This window comes from Chiloscyllium punctatum, chromosome 8 (assembly GCF_047496795.1).
Source record: "Chiloscyllium punctatum isolate Juve2018m chromosome 8, sChiPun1.3, whole genome shotgun sequence".
NCBI classification, from domain to species: domain Eukaryota; kingdom Metazoa; phylum Chordata; class Chondrichthyes; order Orectolobiformes; family Hemiscylliidae; genus Chiloscyllium; species Chiloscyllium punctatum.
This window is the reverse complement of record NC_092746.1, coordinates 80,935,455-80,956,835: the sequence shown is the minus strand read 5'-3', so window position 1 is coordinate 80,956,835 and position 21,381 is coordinate 80,935,455. Positions and strand designations below refer to the sequence as shown.

General features: G+C 40.3%; 1 protein-coding gene across 1 annotated transcript in view; it reads right to left on the bottom strand.

Annotated features, from left to right (window-relative positions):
* Positions 1-21,381, bottom strand: part of LOC140480282 (MAM and LDL-receptor class A domain-containing protein 1-like) — a 404,689-nt gene that overhangs the window by 195,924 nt on the left and 187,384 nt on the right. Inside the window, exons 25-26 of the mRNA XM_072574989.1 lie at positions 20,326-20,617; positions 15,541-15,786 (exon numbers count right to left, since the gene is read on the bottom strand). Of these exons, the coding sequence (XP_072431090.1) occupies positions 15,541-15,786; positions 20,326-20,617 (538 nt within the window). The remainder of the gene's footprint in view (positions 1-15,540; positions 15,787-20,325; positions 20,618-21,381) is intronic.

Genomic DNA, 21,381 nt, shown 5'->3' with positions numbered 1-21,381 from the left:
TTACACTCACACTGCATGCCATGCTGCACCAGTAACTATTACAGCAATGTTGCTGCAAAGACACTGTTCAGGGACACACACTCAGCTCATGGAGACGACCAAGCTGTGGTTCTCGGTCGATTTGCTTGCTATTAATGCGGGCACTCACTTCGAGTCTATCTCACAGCATCTCTGCCTTGAATTGCCATGTTGCATTTTGGTCTCTCAGCCAGAGATATCAGACTCACATCACGTCTGTCTTGCTGTGCCATTCAGCACCATCACGAAGCCAGAAAGCTTGTGACAGCTGTCAGCAGGTTTCTGTTAAATCAAGGGGGGATAGCCATTGCTAGCAATTCCTGGCACAGTATGTGAAGGGCTGTCTTCTGTACCAGTCCAGAGCCCACTTGGGGTAATCAGAGTTAAGGTCCTCTGCTCAAAGGGGTGAGGAGTTGAATGACAGGAAAACACCACCCATCTTGACCATTCCTGACCTATTTTGGGCTGAAATGAGAGCGAGGCTGATATTACAGGAGATGGAAGTGGTTGGCACAACTGTTACTGCTGGTGCAGGTGGGAATGTCATGAGTGAGTGAGTAGGCAGCATGGAGGGCAGGCAGAGGAGGGTTCTGGAGTTTGGAGTGAGTAGCAGCGAATGAGGGGAGATGTTGCAGGTAATTGTGAAAGTGGTAGTGAGTGAGGTTTGGTGGAAGATGGGTACGGTAGCAGAGATAGACTGACTGTGAGAAATATCGGAGAGAAGATAGTGGAACTTACCCTGGTGGAGTGGAGCAGGACATTGACATTCTTCCTACAGTATAGCTCAGAGTAATTGAACCTTACAGGCAACTTCAAAGCAGGTAGGCATGGCCTGGTGTCATGGCCTCTACTCCTGATCGAGGGGAAGCCAAAGTCCCACTGTCCACCAACTCAGGCGTTCCAGCACCCTCCTTTCAAAGTGAAGCGCCAATTTCCCTCTGCCTGTCATATCTGGGGAAAATGTCGGGAACCATGCAGGGCAGTACCAGAATGGCAGTGCTTGTCTGGGCAGACCATGATCTTTTAAATATGGCGCGGGCACAAGCAACGGCATTGAAATCCAAGATCTCCATTGCACAGTGAGCTCTTGTGGGAATAGCATGTGGAATAGAAATTGCATGTGCATGTGCAGGGGCAGGGTAGGTAAATAATGAAGTGGTTTGGTCAGATACAGCTCATTAGCCCACATGGTGAAAATTCCCCATAAAACGTAAAGTAACTCAGACTCAGCCAAAAAAAACTTAAAATTCAACCCAGAGTGCCCTTTGTGCCACCTACTGGTGGTGATTGCACGATACGCAACATTACATAATATGTTGCTTTTACGTTCTTCCCATCAATGTGAACAACTTCACATTTTTCTGTATTGTACTCAAACTGACAAATTTTTGCTGACTCAGTTAATCTATCTGCATTATTGTTATGTCACCCTCATAACATACGCTCCTAACTATAATGATATCTGAGAGTAATTGAGAAATGCAGGTGGTCTGACAGCTTTGGTAAGGCAGAACAATAGAGTTAATAATTTGAGTCCAAAGAGGAGTCATACTGGACTCAAAACATCAACTCTGTTTTTCTCTCTAAGCTTATTTCCAGACTTGCTGAGCTTCTCCAACACTTTCTGCTATTATTTTGGATTTCCAGTATTTGCAGATATTTGCTTTTAGTATGGTTTCCTATATATCTTCATATCTTCTGCAAAGTTGCCACCATACCTTCAATCAATTATATAAACCACTGATAAAAATTATAAAAGGTTGAGGGGTACATCAGTTGTCTAAAAAAAAACCTCATTCATCCTATCCTGCCAATCTGAATAAATAAACATTTATGCATGCTCTCTGTTTTCTGCAAGCCAGCCAATTTTCAATCCCTATATATTACCCTATACACCATGACCTTCTACTCTGTGCAATAATCTATTAAATGAAACCTTGTCAAATACCTTCTGGAAATCCAAGTAGAGTCTGTCAATAGATGCCTCTTTATTCATAATAAATGTTACTCCTTCTTGGAATTTCCATAAATTGGTTAAAGACTTTCTCTTTCACAAAACCAATGCTGGCTCTTCACGATTATGTTGAGGTTCACTAAATGCCTAACTATAACTTGCTTAACAGTTAATTTTAACACCAGCCCCACAACAGATGTCAAAGTGACTGCCGAAAGGTGTTTTCTGACTCCTTCCCTTACGAACTGAAGGATTACATTTGCTACTTTCCAGTCTGTAAGAACATTTCAGAATCTAACAAAGGTTGGAAAATTCACACCAAAATAGTAGAGATAGTAGATAATTTCATTAGCTACCTAAAGAATTTAGGATTAAGCTTTTAGAAGGAGTTATAGACAGTGGCATGTCATTGAGATTGGTTAGCACAGTTGGCTGGATAGCCAGTTTGTGACTCAAGGTAATGGCATCAGTGTGGGTTCAATGTCCATCACTGGCTGAGGTTATCATGAATGAATCTTCTTCTTAAGCTTGCTCCTCACCTGAGGCATGGGGACCTTCAGGTTAAACTACCATCCCTTGTCTCACTCTAGTGAGAACATTACCTTTTACATATACACCCAGGTCTCAGTGTTGCTGAACATCCTTTTGAATTGTACCTGATATTTCAAATTGTCTTTCCTTGTTCTTTGTACCAAACATAACAATGAACTTTTTCTGCTACCCATCTGTCCACTCCACCAAAGTCTCAATGTCCTTGTGCAGTTCTGTGTCATCTGCAAACTTTGAAATTGACCATGTAACACCACAATTTTGATCATTTATATATGTTAGGGAAAGCAAGGATCCCATAACTAAATTAAAACAGAAAACAACAGATGCTGAAAGTCTGAAATGAAACAATTTTCCGGAGAATCTCAGCATCTGTGGAGAGAAAGCAGAATTAATGATTCAAGTCTTATGACTCTTTTCAGAATTGATAGCAGCTAGGATAAAGTGGCATTTATGCTGACGGTGAAGTGGTGGTGGTGGAGGTGCAGAGAAATGAATGAGAGGATAGAGCATTGAATGTCTAGTGTGGAAAGAGGCTATTCATTCCATAGAGTCTGCACCGACCCTCTGAAGAGCACCTGCTGCCACTCCCCATTGCACGCCACCCCACCTCCATAGCCTCTATTTCTCATGGCGAATCCATCTAGACTGCACATCCATGGACACTATGGACAATTTAGTATGGCTAATCCATCTTAACCTGCACACCATTGGACCTGCAGGAGAAAACTTGAGCACCTGGAGTAAGCCAAATCAGACTTGGGAAGAATGAGCAAACTCCTCACAGTCACCTGAGGGTGGGACTGAACACAGGTTCCTGGCACTTGTCCCCATTACGAGCTTTTCGTTTTCTAAACGATTATCCATCCTTATCTCTCCCACCTGATGTTTTCACTCTTTGAGTTCCATCTCCACCTGTCCTCTCACACCTACTCTGCACCCCCCACTGCACTGCCACCTGACCATCACATACCACCATCATCCCCCTGTCTTCCACATGGATACCGCTTTTCCTAATGACCATCAGTTCTGAATAAAGGCTCATTGATTCAAAACATTGTCTCTGCTTTCTTTCTACAGATGCTGCCAGACTTGCTTAGTTTCTACAAGAATTTCTGGTTTTGGTCCCAATACCAATCCTGGGGAATTCACCTACAAACTTTCTTGAGGCTCCGAAATGACTCTGTGTCTGTCGGACAATTTTGAATTCATATTGTTACTGACCCTTTTACTTCATGACCTGTAACTTTGTGCACAAGTCTATTGTGCAGCACTCTATTGTACACCTTTTATAAGTTGATGTACATCACACTAACAAGCTTCCTCTCATCAATATTTTCTGTTACCTCTTTAAGAAACACCAGCAAGATAGTTAGGCAAGTCATAGTTGTCGGTTTGTTCACTGAGCTGGGAAGTTGATTTACAGATGTTTCGTTCCCTGTCTAGGTAACATCTTCAGTGCTTTGGAGCCTCCTGTGAAGCGCTGCTGTACTGTGTCTTCTGGAATTTATTTGGCTCCGTTTCTGCTGCTTCCAGTTGCCAGTTCTGGTTGTTTGTTGTAGTGGGCTGGTACTTAGGGTCTAGGTCTATGTGCCTGTTGATGGAGTCTGTGGATAATTGCCATGCTTCTAGGAATTCTCTGGCTGTCCTCTGTTCAGTTGGTCCTATCATCGTTATGTTATCCCATTCGAATGTGTAGTCCTGGCTGTCAGGTACATCCAGGAATGGGAGTTGATTGTTGGATTCCTCCTCTCTTGTAAATCTGATCCCTGTGAGCATGGTGTTGATAATCTGGTGTGTGTTCTCGATTTCTGTTCTCTTAATGATAACAAAAGTGTTGTCCACATATCTAATCCAGAGTTTGGGTTGGATTTGTGAGAGAAGCTGCATTAGGACCCTGTTCAAAAGGGCTACAACACAGTACAACACTCCCAACCTATGAAGGGAAGAAGAGCACCTCTACAGAGTATTCACCCAGAACGGGAATCCCCGCAACTTCATCCGCAGTTGCCTAATAGACAAACAATGTGATGAGAACATACAAAGACCTAACTCACTAGCCATGCTACCTTACATAAAAGACATCTCTGAACTGACAGCCAGACTTCTCCAACCACTGGGATTCATAACAGCCCATAAACCGACAGCCCTGCTCAGACACAAACTCACCAGGACAAAAGAGTCGATACCCATCATGTGCAAGATGAACGTAATTTACAGGATTCCGTGCAAAGACTGCACAAAACGCTATGTAGGGCAAACAGGCCAATAACTAGCAATCTGCTTCCATGAACACCAACTAGCCACATGACTAGCTTTCCCTTGTAGCCATGCACATAGATGACATGGACCATAAATTTGACTGGAACAACACAACCATTATTGGACAAACCAAACAGAGGACAGCCAGAGAATTTCTAGAAGCATGGCACTCAACCACGGACTCCATCAACAAACACATTGACCTAGACCCAATATACCAGCCACTATACCGAACAACCGGAACTGGCAACTGGAAGCCGCAGGAACGGAACCAAATAAATTCCAGAAGACACAGTACAGCAGCGCTTCACAGGAGGCTCCAAAGCACTGATGATGTCACCTAGACAGGGGACAAAATATCTGCAAATCAACTTCCCAGCTCGGCAAACATACCCACAACTACGACAACCGTTAGCCAAGATACAAATCTTTACACAAACCTTGAATTGTTAGGCATGTTTTTAACTTATCAATTCCATGCTGACTGTTCAATTTCAATCCACATTTTTTCATTTATTACTATTATTATTATTATTATTATGACTGATTGTTTCTGGAAATTTTCCCACTTTATTGGTCAGAGTATTGAGTACAGGAGTTGGGAAGTCATGTTGTGACTGTACAGGACATTGGTTAAGTCATTTTTGGAATAGTGTGTGTAATTCTGGTCTCCGTCCTATTGGAAGGATGTTGTAAAACATGAAAGGGTTCAGAAATATTTTACAAGGATGTTGCCAGGTTTGGAGGGGTTGAGCTATAGAGAGAGGCTGAATAGGCTGGGGTTGTTTTCCCCAGAGTTTTGAAAGCTGAGAGGTGACCTTACAGAGGTTTATAAAGTCATGAGGGGCTTTGATATGGTAAATAGACAAGGTCTTTTCCCTGTGTTGCGTGAGTCCAAAACTACAGGGCATAGGTTTAGGGAGAAAGTGGAAAGATTTAAAAGGGACCGATGGGGCAACATTTTCATGCAAAGGGTGGTGCGTGTGTGGGATGAGTTGCCAGAGGAAGTGGTGGAGTTTGGTACAGTTACAACATTTAAAAGGCACTTGAATAAGAAGGGTTTAGAGGGATAAGGACCAAGTGCTGGCAGGTGGGACTAGATTAATTTAGGAGTTAGACTGAAGGGTCTGTTTCCGTGCAGTACGTCTCTATGACTCTATGACACTGATGTTAAACTGATTGGTCCATAATTGTTGGGCTGATCTTAACAATTTTTTGAACAAGGGCATAATATTTACATATCTCTAATCTTCTGGAACCACTCTGAATCCAGGTAAGACTGGAAGATTATGGCCAGCGCCTCTACAATTTCCACTCTTACTATCTTCAATATCCTCAGAAACATTTCATCTGGTCCCAATGCGTTATCTAGTTTGAGCACCAACAGCTTATCCAATACCTTCTCATTACCAACTTCCAATCCTTCTACTGACTAAGTTTTCTCTTCTCTCATCATAACGTGGGCAGCATCTGTTTCATAACATTAGGGATAGGCACCAAACGCAGACTGGATAACTCCAGGAGTTTACTTGGACCAGGGCATCAGATTATGGAGGTGGGGATGGTTAGATGAACAGATGTATGGGCAATAAGGGGAAAGGGAGACAGTTGGTTCAGAAGACCTTGTGTAGACTTCCAATGAGCAGAAGGGGCTCATGAAAGAAGCACCACACCAGCCCTGGTTAGTGACCCACCAACCTGCTGGGCTGCATTGCTGATGTGTATCTCTCTCACCACAAGCAAAATCTGAGCAGCAGTGATGGATGGTCTTTACGTGAACATTAATCAGTATCTTAGGGGCTTCAATTGGCATTAAAGTGGGTTGATGTTCTGACCTCTCCCTAGCTGCTGGTGCAGTCGCAATGGAATGAGAGGTAGCAGGTAGATGCAAGAATGATACCCACAGCTTGTCATCCAATGCTTTGTCCCTCCATCTGCCAATCTGCCAGTGGAGTACAATAAATTCCAATTGGGATATATAATTGGCAAATATATTTCACCAAGGGGATCTGTGTAGGACCACAGTCTGCTAAGAAGGCTAACAGGTCACATATTATGGAGTCATAGAGTAATGCAGCAATAAAATAGACCATCCAGTCTAACTCGTCCATGCTAACCAGATGTCCTAAATTAATCTAATCCTATTTTCTAGCATTTGGCCCATGTCCCTCTAAATGCTTCCTATTCAGGTACCCTTCCAGATGCCTTTTAAATGTTGTATTTGAATCAGCCTCCACCACTTCCTCTGGCAGTTCATTGCATACACACACCACCCTCTGCATGAAAAAGTTGCCCTTAGGCTTTAAATCTTTCCCCTCTCACCGTAAACCTAAGCCCTTCAGTTTGGACTCCCCTACCTTGGGAAAAGACCTTGGCTTTTCACCTTGTCCATGCCCCTCAAGATTTTATAAACCTCTATAAGGTCACCCTTCAGCCTCTGAAGCTTCAGGGAAATTAACCCAAGCCTATTAAGCCTCTCCCTATAGCTCAAACCCTCCAACCTTGGCAACGCCTTTGTAAACTTTTTCTGCACCCTTTCAAGTTTAACAACATCTTTCCTATTACTTGTAAAACAAAGTTAAAAATCACACAACACCAGATTATAGTCCAGCAGGTTTATTTGGAAGCACTAGCTTTCGGAGCGCTCCTCCTTCATCAGGTGGTTGTGAAATGAAATCATAAGACACAGATTTTCTAGCAAAAGATTACAGTGTCATGCAACTGGAATGATCTAGAGAACAAACTTAGACAGCAATCTAGGTTTGTTCAATATATCATTTCAGCTGCATGACACTGTAATCTTCTACTAGAAATTCTGTGTCTGATGATCCTGTTTCTCATCTACCTGGTGAAGGAGCAGCACTCCAAAAACCAGTGTGCTTCCAAGTAAGCCTGTTGGACTATAACCTGGTATTGAGTGATTTTTAACTTTGTCCACCCCAGTCCAACACAGGTTTCTCCATATCTTGTAAAACAAGTGTCTAAACAAGTTTGAGGAATGGAGGGTTCAAGTACACAAACAGTTGAAGATGGTCCTCACGTTCGTAGTCCCTTAAAAAAATGGAACCCCAGAAGTTGGACCTATTTCTATTGGAATAGAAATAATCCTCGGATAGACTGCATTATTCTGGTAACTATTTTATGGAAATAACAATAGAAGCCTGAAGGTTTTGTTACAATAGTATTAGAATTGTGAGATTACATCAACCATAAGGGATGAAATAGACTGGGTTTCTATTTTCAGGAAACGACAAGGCTGAAGCTTCACTTAATAAAGCTCTTTAAAGATATGAAAGGTTTTGCAAGATTAAACACAAGGAGAATACTTTTACTTCAGGGAAAGCTGGAGGCCAGAAATAGATGCCAAGAAAGTAAATAGAAAATTCAAAAGAAACTTCATTACCCAAAGTGTACTGAAACTTTACAACCTGTGATCACACATACTAGCTAAGGGGTTTGGGTGCACTTTAAGGGAAGGCAGATAATCAAAAGAGGGGAGCAAAAATTGAGGACTGTACGTGAAAGATTCTGACAAGAAAAGATGAGAAGAATATTGGCCTGATTGGACTGAATGGCCTGTTTGTGGATAATTTATGTAATTCTGTGCGATGATAATTTTTTAAAGCAATGACTGTCATTTTATTTTTAACCCATGTTTTGTAATTCTAGGTGTCCCCCAGTCATATATCTTCTTCTTTCAGCTTATTCCATTTTACCTGAAGTTCCCCACAGTTCAGATTGATGAAGTGCCTTCACTTCTTCCTGTCAGTTGCCTGTTTTTCTTCCAATTCCACTGTTATGCTTCTCATCATTGCACCCTCCCATCTGGTTCACCCTAATATTGACATCTTCTCTTTTCTGACAGCCCTGTCTCATCATAGATCCTGGCCATTTATGTCCACCTATGATCTGTATTCTGGCCAAACCTCCTGCTTCAAATGTATTTTGGCTTATTTCATTTCTTGTACATCCCTTTCCCCAGGACACCTCGCGACTGATTATACTCATTTAAATCTATTCCCACCATCCTAATTAATTAATTCTGTGAGAGCATTGGTCCCATTCTGGTTCAGAAGCAGCCAGCATCATTAGTACAGCTCTTTCACTACTAGACTGAGTGCAATTTCCTGTGAAGAGGAACCCCGCTTTCCCAGTCTGATCCTTCAGTCATCTATTAACTCTTCCAATCTGTGTCTCTATACCAATTTACATGTGGCTAAGGCAATAATCTAGAGATTGTTAACCTTAGGAAGACACAAATATTTTGTAAATGAATTCATTCAGTTATATTTTACATCAGAAAAATCATCACCCAATTTACAAACTCATAAAATCTTACAAAGGCATTGCAATATTTTGGACCTGGGAATCATCAAAAATCAGTCAAACTAGATGCTGCCACATAGCAAAAGGACATAAATTCATCTTGGATTTTTCTGCCATGCAGGTCCACTGTGGATCTGTCGAGACCTCAGAGTGAGCTCTCCACCTGCCCCAGTGATCTAATCATTCAAAACGCCATACAAAATGGGAATGGCAGAAAGTATTGTCATGTTTGGCTGCTTTTACAATGACTGGGCATTTGTTAGACAAGCTGCTTAACTGAAGCATTCTGCTGCCATGTTGTTTCAAATCAGATGTCAGTAAATTTAAATTGTGAAAAATGATTGTGCTGATGGGAGCCAAAAACCCCATGTTGACCATCTCAATACTTTCACCAGCTCTATGTTACAGTCTGCTCTCGTGCTGTGCTGTTGAGTGTTCTGTTTACTAAACAGCTAGCACACTGATGGATTATCTTTATATTCAGCTCTCAAACTACTCTTGCCTCAGGGCTCAAAGCAGGTAGATGATGGTTAAACCTGGTGACTTTTTAATGCTTTAAAAATCATGCTGTTGGTAAGAAACCATTTAATTTGTATAATTTGATACTTTGCTTTGGTTAGAAGCAAGTCCGCCATATGTAGAATGCAATAACATCTTAAAGAATCTTTAAAAATAAGTTCCTCTTTGCAGAGTAAAAGGTAGTTGCCATAGTCCAGCCAGATCATATTGCTGGTGCAGGTTAAACCATCTCAGGTGAACGGAGAGTATGAGAAGGTAAAGACTTCATGGTAACTTTAGTCGGTTACCATGGGAATGGAATCAATGCTATTACCACCATGCTACATTGCAACTCAGCCACCCAGCTAAACTGAGCTAACCAACCTCCATCTCTGCCTTTGCACAGAAATCATGATTCCCCTAAATACTCAGACATTATGCATTACTAGGGATCAGTAGTCTTCAAGGATCTGCTCAAACAGCTGTTGCCATACACTTGACCAGATCATGACTACATGCTATATTTCATCGATGAGTGATCTCTAAGAGTTGGAGCTCTAATAGCTTCAATAGATGCTTGACTCGCCATCTAACTAACACATTGCTTGCTGAAACAGCCAGTGATCTGTTCATTGAAACTTGCTCTTGCATCAGCATGCAGTTTTTTCACTAATACTCTAATATACCACTTGCGACCATATCAGGAGCCTATGATCTGCCTTTGGTAAGACATTTTTTTTATATTTTAATTAACATAACCACAAAGGGATACCCCAAAGATCTGTTTTATAATGGAGTGAGAAATTAAGTTAAAGAAGATAAAGTGTCCTTATGACTGGTGTCAGGTAGCAAAGACAGTTGAGAGCCAACCTGAATACAGAAGGGTCAGAAAGGAGGTGAAATTACAAACATGAGAAGCAAGAAGGGATTATGAGAAAAGACTGGCAGCCAACACAGAAGGAAATCTCTATGTGTTCAATAAACACACAAGTAGTAAAAGGGTGATAAAAGGAGGCAAAAAACGGATTTACACTTAGAGGTAAAAAACATGGATGAGGTGTTAAATTAATACTATGCGTTGGTCTTTACCTACAAGGCAGAAGCTGCCTAGGGCATGATGGGTTTGCCCAGACCATGGTGAGAAAAGAGGAAATTCAGTCACTAGAAGTGATAAAAACTGACAAGGGGGAGGTATTACATAAGTTGTCGGTACTCGACAGTTGTAAGACACTGGGCCAAGATAAAATATACCCCTAGAATACTGAAGGAATTAAGAGTGGAAATTAGGAGGCATTGGAACTTACCTTTCAATCTACTTTGGATTTGGGATTTGGGGTAGTGTCAGAGGATTAGAGAATTGCAAACATTATGCACTTGTTCAAAAATATTGTGACCATTAGCCTAGCAATTACAGAATAATGAGATTAACTTTAGCGATAGGGAAACTTTGAGAAAAACCTATTTGGATAGCATTAATAGTAAATGAAAAATATAGATTGATTCAGAAGAGGGACAGGAAATATTTAGGAATGGGAAATGATTAAAGGAAGAAGGTTTGTAGTGGAGTTCCCGAGGGACCCTTGAGTTTTGATATTTTTAACGAATCTAAAACATGATGTGCAGGGGACAATTTCAAAGTTTGTGGATGAAACAAAATTTGGGAAATTAAACATTGTGAGGAAAACAGTGTGGAACTTCAAAAGAACAATGATATGGGGGCATGGGTAGATAGTTGCCTGGTGAAGTTCAATGTGCAGAAGTGTGAGGCACTACATTTTGATACAAGGAATATGGAGAGACATTAAAACTTACTATTTTAAAGGATGTGCAGGAGCAGGGACTCCAGGGTGTACATAAGATACGAAAGGTGGCAGAAAAGCTTTTAGTGCAGCATACATTTTTCTAGGCTTTGTTTATAGGGATATGGAATACAAAAGCAGAGAGATTATGCTAAAATTACATGAGCTAAACTTATATAAGATACGAGTTACAACTCAGCTGGAGAATTGTCTACAGTTTTGAGCACCATATAATCGTAATAATGTTGATACATTCTTAACATGAATCATGCAGATGAGTCGAGTGTGTGGTGCTGGAAAAGCACAGCATCCGAGGAGCAAGAAAATTGACGTTTCAGGCATAAGCCCTTCATCAGCAAGCAGTTAGGGTCTAGAATGCACTGTCTGATAATGTGATGAAGGTAGATTGAATTGAAGCATTCCAAAAGTACTTAGATGATTGTTTAAACTGAATCAGAATGCAGGAAAATAGCATAAGATTAGAACCAAGTTTAAATACTCAGAGAGTTAGTGCAGACATGATGGGCTCCATAGTTTCCTGTACTTACTTTCAATAGTTCCATATAGCCCCTGTGGAAGACTCACCTTGATCGAAATTCTTTATATTGCATCTGAAGGAACAGGTCTAGAATTCAACATGTTGCTAAATTGCTAACTGTTCATTTGGCAGAGGTTATGAGAGGCACATATTGCTGAGGCTTACTGTAGTCATCAAAATAAATAATCGATTTTGGTGTCACACATGGAGAGACAAATGCCCATGTCCAAAATGGGCAGACTGGAGGCTCACTTGGAGGCAGTCACCTCTGAATCAAAATATTCAGGGTTCAAACATCAACACTGGATTTAAGTATAAAAATCACACTCCATTTCAGTACTGTTGGAGATTGTATGAGATGTTGAATCTAAGATTCTTTCAGGTGGAAAAAAAATCCAAATAGCACTACTTTGGAGAGAAACAGGAGAGCTATCCTCTGTTTCTTGAATAAGTTTTACTCTTGAAGCAACATCATAATTTTCTGGTAATTAGCACACTGTTGGGAAATTGCTATGTATTAATTGCCTGCCATGTTAGCACATCACAGCAGGCCAGGTAGTATCAGGAGGTGGAGAAGTCAACGTTTCAGGTGTAACCCTTCTTCAGGACTGGGTGTGGACATGGGGGGAGCTGCAGATAAAGGGGGTGGGTGGGGCAGGTTGGTGAAGTAGGGATAGGTGAAGACAGGTAGAAGGTACGAACTGGTTGGGCAATGGAAGGAATGAATCCACTTGGTGGCAGGGAGCAGTGGGAGGGATGGGTGGAGCTGGGAGGGGAGTCGGGGGATGGAGAGGGAGTTTATTTGAAATTGGAGAAATCAACGTTGAGTCCTCTGGGCTGTAAGCTGCCCAGACAGAAGATGAGGTGCTGTTCCTTCAATGTGCCATCCTTAATCTGGTCTGATTCCAGATCCACAACAAGGTGATCAACTCTTAACTGGACAATAAGTGTGGGCCTAGCCAGTGACACCCTTATCCTGTGAATGAATGAAAAGAGGTAGAGTACTGCTGCAAGTCCCAGCTCCACAGTTTTCACAATTGCATCTGTTTGCTGTACTCTCTGAATACAACATGTGCTGCTTACTGCCACTAGCATTGGCACCATACAAAAAGATCTTTCCCCAAATGTTTTTTTGACGAGGACCGGAAGACCCTAATTCAGAACAAACTAATATGGCAGAGGTGTTAGGCTCCCTTATTTGTAAATGGTAGATAAAAAAAAACCTAATGCTTGTTTCAAGCATGGACCATGGCATCTACAGGTCACTCTGTTATAATGTGCGTTTCATCAGTGCGAATTGGCTATAATGTGATTGATGAATTGTGGACACTGTTTGGATAACGCAAACTTTCAACTGACTGGGTACAGTGATTTTCTATAGCGATCTTCTAGAGTGCGATTTTCGATAGCAGTTTTCCTTAGTGCACTTTTCTACAGTGTGAGATTGCAGAAGAACACAACTGTGTTATAGCAGAACGATCTGTATCTATATCTGTAACTTGGGCACATAAAGCAAATAGGATAGAGGGAGTGTACTGAGTATGGAATAATGATTCACTAATAGGCAGAAAAGCAGATTTGGAATAATGGGTCGTTATTGCACAGGCTGTGACTAATAAAAGCTGTAATGAGGTCACGATGTGAATGGCCTTGTGGAACTTAAACTGAGTGTCAAATGAGTAGGTTGTTGCTGAGCTAGTGCTGCTTGATAGTATTGTTGATGACTTGTTCAATCATTTTACTAATGACCTAAAGTAGACTAATAGGGCAGTAATTAGCTATATTGGATTTGTCCTATGTTATGCGTAGGACCAACCTGGGAATTTCCACATTATCAAGTAGATACTAGTTTTGCTGCTGCCCTAGAACAGCTTGCTTTGAAGGGTGGCAAGTTGTGGAGCAAGTATCTTCAGTACTATTGCCAGAATGTTGTTGGGGCCCTGAACTTTTGCAGTGTTTAGTGCATCCAGCCATTTCTTGATATCACGTGGAGTGAATCAAATTTGCTGAAGACAGGTATTAGTGATGCTGCTGATCTCTGGAGGAGGCTGAGATGGATCATCCACTTGACACTTCTGGTTGATGATTAGACTGAAGTACTGGGCACTCCCCACCCCACCACAATGGTCATGGACTTTTGTGGAACCTGCTCGGCCAGTGAGCCATTTAATTATCCACCACCATTTATAACTAAATATGGAAAGATTGCAAAGCTTAGTTATGATCTGTTGGTTACGTAACTGCATGGCTCTGCCTATTGCTTGCTGTTATTGCTGTTTTGGCATGCAAACAATGCTATATTGTATCTCACCAGTTTTACACCTTTTGTTTAGTATTCCTGGGCTGATTCTGACATGCTCTCATTAGTGAACCAGCATTCTCCCATGGTGTGATGGTAATGGTAGAGTGGGAGATATGCCAGGTCATGGAGTTGCAGATTGTCCTTGCTCCCCTCACTGATTCCTGAGTGTTGTTCAAAATTGTAGGAGTACAACGAAAAGCTTTTCCAATGTATGCTTTCTTATGGCGACATCTTAGGTACATGTACCCAGGTACAATTCTTGGATACAGCAGAGGAATAAAAGTATTTGCTCTTATCTTCCTTTACTGCTCTACACCAGCAGGGTAGATGACACAATTCATTATTATATGAAATAAAGTCTCCCTCCTCAACATGTTGAAGTGTTAAGGATTTGTTTAATGTCTGAAACCCATGAATAGTGCTATCAAATTTCAGTGAATATGTTGTCAGGTGACAATTGGTTTGGCCACAATGAAATCGAAATAATTTCAATTTTGGGTTTTCAGTAGCAATTCATTCTGAACATGGATTTAAAAAAATTATTTGCTTGCTACTTGAGGCAATTGTCAAGAAAATATCCTTCAGTACACTGTTGATTTGCAATTCCTATTACCAGTTATCGTTATGATAATGTTATGTTAATCTCTATGTGAAAGGAGATAGATGATGTGATGGCCTAGTTGGTTTATTGCTGGACTGTTAATCCAGACACTCTGGTAATGTTCTGGGCATCTAATTTGAAATTATTTTTTTTTAAATCTGGAAATAAAGGTCTAATGATGACCATAGATCCATTGTCGATTATTGGAAAAAATTCAACTGGCTCACTGATGTCCTTTCAGAAAAAATCTGCCATCCTTACTTGGTCTGGCCTACATGTGACTCCAGACCAACAGCAATGTGGTTCACTCTTAACTGCCTCAGGCAATTGGGAATGGGCAACACACACTGGCCTCCAGCAATGCCGTCATCCTGTCAATGAATATTAAAAACAGGAAACCAACATGCACTTTTATAGTTAAATCTACTTAAATCTACTATAACGTTTGCAGATGAATAATCAAAGAACTATTGTCCATATTTTGAGGAAGAACAGTTAATCATCGTCGTTTGTATGGATTATTAATATTCCACACAAATGGCTCTTCTATTATTGTGTCATCACGTCAGGCATCTGGCAAACAATTACAAAGGATTTGCCAAACCAATTCAATAATGGTACATTCACACAATTATTTACTTCCTTTAAGTTCCATTATAGTATATTAGAATGCAACACAAATTAATAAATTACCGTTCTCATTTCCTAGGCTCTGATCATTCACCGGCCGAAGACTCTGAAATGAACCCTGCCCCAAGATCCAGTCAAAGTTATCTGCCAGGGAATTTTTCCAACCGCATTGTCCAGTCTCAAAGGTGCAGGATGTTCCACATTCTCTCTCATCTGTATTGTCACTGCAATCATTTACAAAATCACATCTCTGTTCTGGTTGGTAACAATTTCCATTCTGGCATTCCAAATAACCTTGTGGACAGAGTCCTGCAAATGAGGAAAGAATTCCTGTGAATAAGTTTAAATGGCTTATGAAGGAATCACTGAAGTGTCATTTGCAGTCAATAGATATTGATTTGTATGTCTTTCAATAGTAGTTAATTCTGTTAGTACATTTATTACCACCTTAGAGTTATTTATTTTGTTTAAAACTTCTTAGATCAGTATATTCTTCATTGTGATGACTTACCAAACACAGCAAATGAAACAGGATTTCACAAAGTATTATTCTAAATTACCAACTCAATGATTTAAGTTTGTTCTGAAATGTTAAAATGAATCATTTCTATTAATCAATCTTGCCTAATTTTTGATTTTACTTAATTTAAAGAGAGAGCAACTACAGGAAATGCTGCTTGCCACTCACAAATTTGCAATATAACCAGACAGTCCTCCATAGGATCCTCCCCCACTTTACCATAACAGTGAGTATGGATGAGTTGAATATTTAATATCAGATTTCTGGTACTTCACCGATGTCATTGATTTTGGTCAGCAGTATGCATTGTTTAGGCAATTTGACTACAGTATAAAAAGAGCTAAACCTGGTCCAGTCCTCAGCTATTGCCAGCATATTCCAGGGGGCATTAATCTTCATTGAGCAAGTCTGGGGCCCTTAATTAATTTTAACAGTTTTCAGCCTTGGGGCACAAAGGCTAATTATAGCGTCTCAACAGTCACACACCAGCTGAAATCAACTAACTGAACACACATCCCATCTCAAACAACTGGAACATCCCTCATCTTTGTGTTAACAGTGTCATATATGTATACACAAGTATGTTTTGTTGAAAAGAGAGCCATGTTATCAAAGGTTTCGTGTGTCGTACTCATCAGGGGAAACATAAAGTTGCCAAATTCAAAAGAACACAACAACTTATATTGCAGGAGAAAAGAGTGCTCTTTAAATGGTTAGTTCTAGTGTGAGGTTTTTTAATAATAGTTCCCTTCTCCTTTCTATATAAAGAAGATACTTTTCCATATTACGTATATTTTAAAAATAAAAGTACATTTAATTTAGTATTCTGGAACATTTCAATATTTTGGCCTTTCGAAAGTATATCATGTATAACAGGTAATTTAATAGTCTCATTTTCCCAACTGCCTCATTAGTAAAAGTGTACAATGCCCTAATGCATTGTAAATTAAACAAAAACATAAATATGTCTTCTATTTTCTGCACAAGTTTAAATCAATTTGTAATGGTATCTACTTTTCTAATCCTATATTTCCAGTTACCATGGAGATTATGCTGGAAACAATGATCTAAATTCAGTTATAATTTGTTAAAAAATAGATTTAGCAATTTTAGCTGCTATTGGATATTCCACTCACATCACCAGTCGCAAAATTTACAAACTTAGAGATGATCAGGTTTGTGCATTTTCCATTACTTACAGGAATAAGTATCAAATTGCTTTTAAATGTGATTTTGATATCCCCACAAACCAATGCTTGAGCATTAAGTGTGATCTAGAAGCTTCTGTAAGAAAGTCAATCTTTCTAATCCTTTAAAGGATGTCATTTGTATAACAATGATTCATTCCACTTTCACTTTGATTCTGTTATCTATAGCATGCCATTGGCATTATTAGAATATGCAACTCCTCTACAGTAATTGAAGGTGTGTTAGTTGTCCTTTAATATTTACAACATTTTTTGTTGTTTTTACATTTCTTTCTAGCTGACACTGCAACTGAACAAGAGAAAGCTACACATCTTACCAGAACTGCCTCCATACTATGTCCTAAAATTACCACCTGTCTTTGGAAGATGAAAATGCTGCTGTTAAGTAGCCTATGGCATGTTTCACTCTTTGAACTCACTGCTCTTCTCAGCAGCAGACTTTTAATAGCTTATTCATGAAAGCATTTGACTTATCAGACCTGACTCATGACTTTACATGGTCATTGCCAATCTTAATCAGGCCCTTCACAAATATAGAAGACTGCATATTGTCTTTCTTTGCTGTTGCCATTTTGTCACTAATCTATGATTCAGCAGGGCTTTTACTGTTCCTGTTTAATATTTTAACCTGGGTTTATAAATCTTGTAGAACCTAAATAGTGTATACATCATTCACCCTTCCCTTTGTTTTTGCAAAGTATAAGACAGGACTCAACAACCTCAAGGTAAACACCATTGGGCCAAATTCCCCAAAATTGTACGTGAGAAATCGTGTCTCACTACCTTGAGTTTTTTGAAGAGGTGACAAAGAAGATCGATAAAAAAACAGATTGTTGGATGCTGTCTATATGGACTTCAGCAAGGCGAGTCAACAAGGTTCCATATGGTAGTCTGGTTAGCAAGTTTTAGATCACATGGAATTGAGGTGGAACTAGTCAATTACATACAAAATTGATTTGAATGTAGGAGACAGAGGGTGGTGGTAGAGGATTGTTTTTCAGACTAGAAGCCTATGACCAACGATGTGCTGCAAGGATCGGTGCTAAGTGCACTTTTTTGTCATTTATATAAATGATCTGGATGTGAATATAGGAAATATGGTTAGTAAATTTGTAGGTGACACCAGGATTGGTGGTATAGTGGACAGTGAAGAAGTTGCTTGAGAGTAGAATCGCAGGTAGACAGGGTGGTGAAGAAAGTGTTTGGCATACTTGCCTTCATTGGCCAATTCATTCAGTATAAGAGTTGGGACATCATTATGCAGCTGTACAGGAAATTGGTGAGGCAACTTTTAGAATACTGTATTCAGTTCTGGTCTCCTCGCTATAGAGGAAAGATGTTGTTTAACTTGAAAGGGTGCAGATAAGATTTACAAGGATGTTACTGGGATTGCAGGGCTTGAGTTCTAGAGAGAGGATGAATAGGCTGGGGCTGTTTTCCCTGGAGCATTGCAGAATGAGGGGTGACCTTATAGAGGTTTATAAAATCATGAGGGGCATGGATAGAGTGAATAGCCAAGGTCTTATTCCTCTGGTTGGGGAGTTCAAAACTAGATAACATAGGTTTAAGGTGAGAGGGGAAAGATTTAAAAGGGACCCAAGGGGCAATCTTTTTGCACAGATGGTGGTGTATGTAGGAAATGAGCTGCCAGAGGGAGTGGTAGATGCAGGTACAGTTATAACATTTAAAAGATATTAGGACAGGTACACAAATAGGAAATGTTTAGAGGGATATGGGCCAAATACAGACAAGTGGGACTACTTTACTTTCAGAATATGATCAGCATGGGAGGAATTGGACCAGAGGGTCCATTTCTTTATTGCATGACTCTTTGACTCTGGCAATAGGCTTGCCTTTATTCACAGTGCATGGAGTTCAAAGAATAAATTGGTAAAATATGCTTTACCTTTCTCAAAACCATCCTCTTTCTTCCTGATTACCCTGAATTTTCTATAGCACAAATGTAAACTCCTTAACGATGAATTCTAACACATTCATCACAATGCTGTCAAGCAAATAGCCGATAATTTCCCGTTTTCTGCCTGCTTCCCTTCTTGAACAGTGAAATTATATTTGTGATTTTCACTTCTGTTATACTTTTTAAGAATCTAGCTGTCAGCAGATGAAGTGGTGTGATCCGAAAGCATTAGGAAAGGGAAAGTAAAAGTATGTGTTCATCTCCCCACTTCATTGATCTCCCACACTATCAAACTCCCCAAACATGCCACTCTATTCTGGCTGTGCTCTGCAGGCCCTGTTGCTTGTGATTTAGATAAGTCGGTTCTGTTCTGCTTTTGTACAAGTCTAAGTTAGCTATTTAACTAACTACATCTTCATTCAGAGAAGGGAACCTGTCAGCCTTATCTGGTTTGGCCTACCTATGACTCCAGAATCACAATAATGTGACTGATTCTTAATTGTCCTCTGAAATTACCCAGCAGGCAATAATTTCAGTGCCAATTAGGGGAGGGCAATAAATGCTGTTCCAGCCAGCACCACCCACATCCCATGGATGAATAAACTACAACCTCTCTCAATCAGTAGAATCAGCATAGAATCCCTACAGTGTGGAAGCAGGCCTATCGGTGTGAAGAGCATCCCACCCAAACCCACCCCACTACGCTATCCCTATAACCTTGCATTTCCTATGGCTAACCCATCTAGACTGCACATTTTTGGACACTCCACCTAACCTGCACAGCTCTAGACTGTGAGAGGAAACCAGAGCACCCAGAGGAGACCCACACAGACACGGGGAGAATGTGCAAACTCCACACAGACAGTCACCTGAGGGTAGAAATGAACCCAGGTCTATGGCACTGTGAGGCAGCAGTGCTAGCTGCTGAGCCACCGTGCCACCCTCAATCAAAAACTTTCTTGTCTAAGCCAGAAAGAAACATTAACTGTTACATATAAGAGTTAAAGAGAAAATGTTACTTAAATATCAAGAACACTAACACTCATATCTAATGAGAAATTTAAAAATTACAATTACTCCTTAAAGCTTGTAAAATTACCAAAAGCCCTTTAACTCTGGCAGCTACATTCAAAGTTTTAATGGCTTGCGTTAAATAATGTGGAAATCTGGCTACACAGTTTAATTAATTGGCTGTTACATACCTGTTGGAGGAAGCAGAGTTGGTTCGGGATGAAATGCAAAGGGAGAACTGATGCACTCCTTTGTGAAAGTGATGTCATCGAGTGCTATGACTCCTTTTGACCCCTTTCCGACCCATCCTTCTAACATGATCTCAAAGTCCTCGTCAGCACTAAGGTTGATTTCAGCTCGCTGCCAGTAATGGCCTTGGTCCCCAGTCAAATTGAAAAGTAATGTTTGATAATGGGAGAGAGTTATTTGGTAAACTGTTAACGATCCAAAAATATCTCCCCCCATGTAGTAATAGAAGATAATCTGAAAGAGAAATCAATGGCATTGTCAACCCAAGATGGTTTGTACACAATGAGTTTGAGATTTTAAATAATGACTAATACTCTACAACTTTAAGCTGGGACAGACAGTAAGGATTTGATACAAAAATGGAAAGCGTGAGAGAGCCTCAGCAGTTCTGGCAGAATCTGTGGAGTGAAAACCGGCATTAATGTTTTGACTCTTCATTGGAACTCATCCTTTAAATATTGAATAATTTGCGCACAGTTCTACAAAAGTATGTTTAACAACAAGACAAATTCCATTCTGCAATCCTTGTCCAAAAATGTCAAACCAGCTATATAGTCAATGCCTGGAACCATGATAGGGAAGGTGGAGGGTAGGTTTAAAAATTAGGGACAATATGCATAAATTTCCCTGTGAACTTCTGAAGGCCTGTGAAAAAAGAAATCTGCAATATATGGGAAATAGCCACTCCTTGGGATATTACTTGGAAGGCTAGCAAAGCCTAAAGGGTGGGTCTCCTGTCTGAGTAAAGGTGGCAAAGAGGGCTCTCGAAACTGAATCAAAGGTTTTCTAGCTTGAAAAGAGCTGAAGACTGTGGTGGGGGACAAGTGAGGGGCTGGGTATATCAAGATTGATGCACCTCTCCCTTTGACATTTTATAGTTTGAATTTAAAAATACCTTTTCAGACAAGAGAAAAATTCTGGGTAGTCCAAGGTGGAGGCGGGGAAAGAATTGTGGCTGTAACAGCTGCTCCTTTCTTGAGGTAATTTAGGTGTTGGGG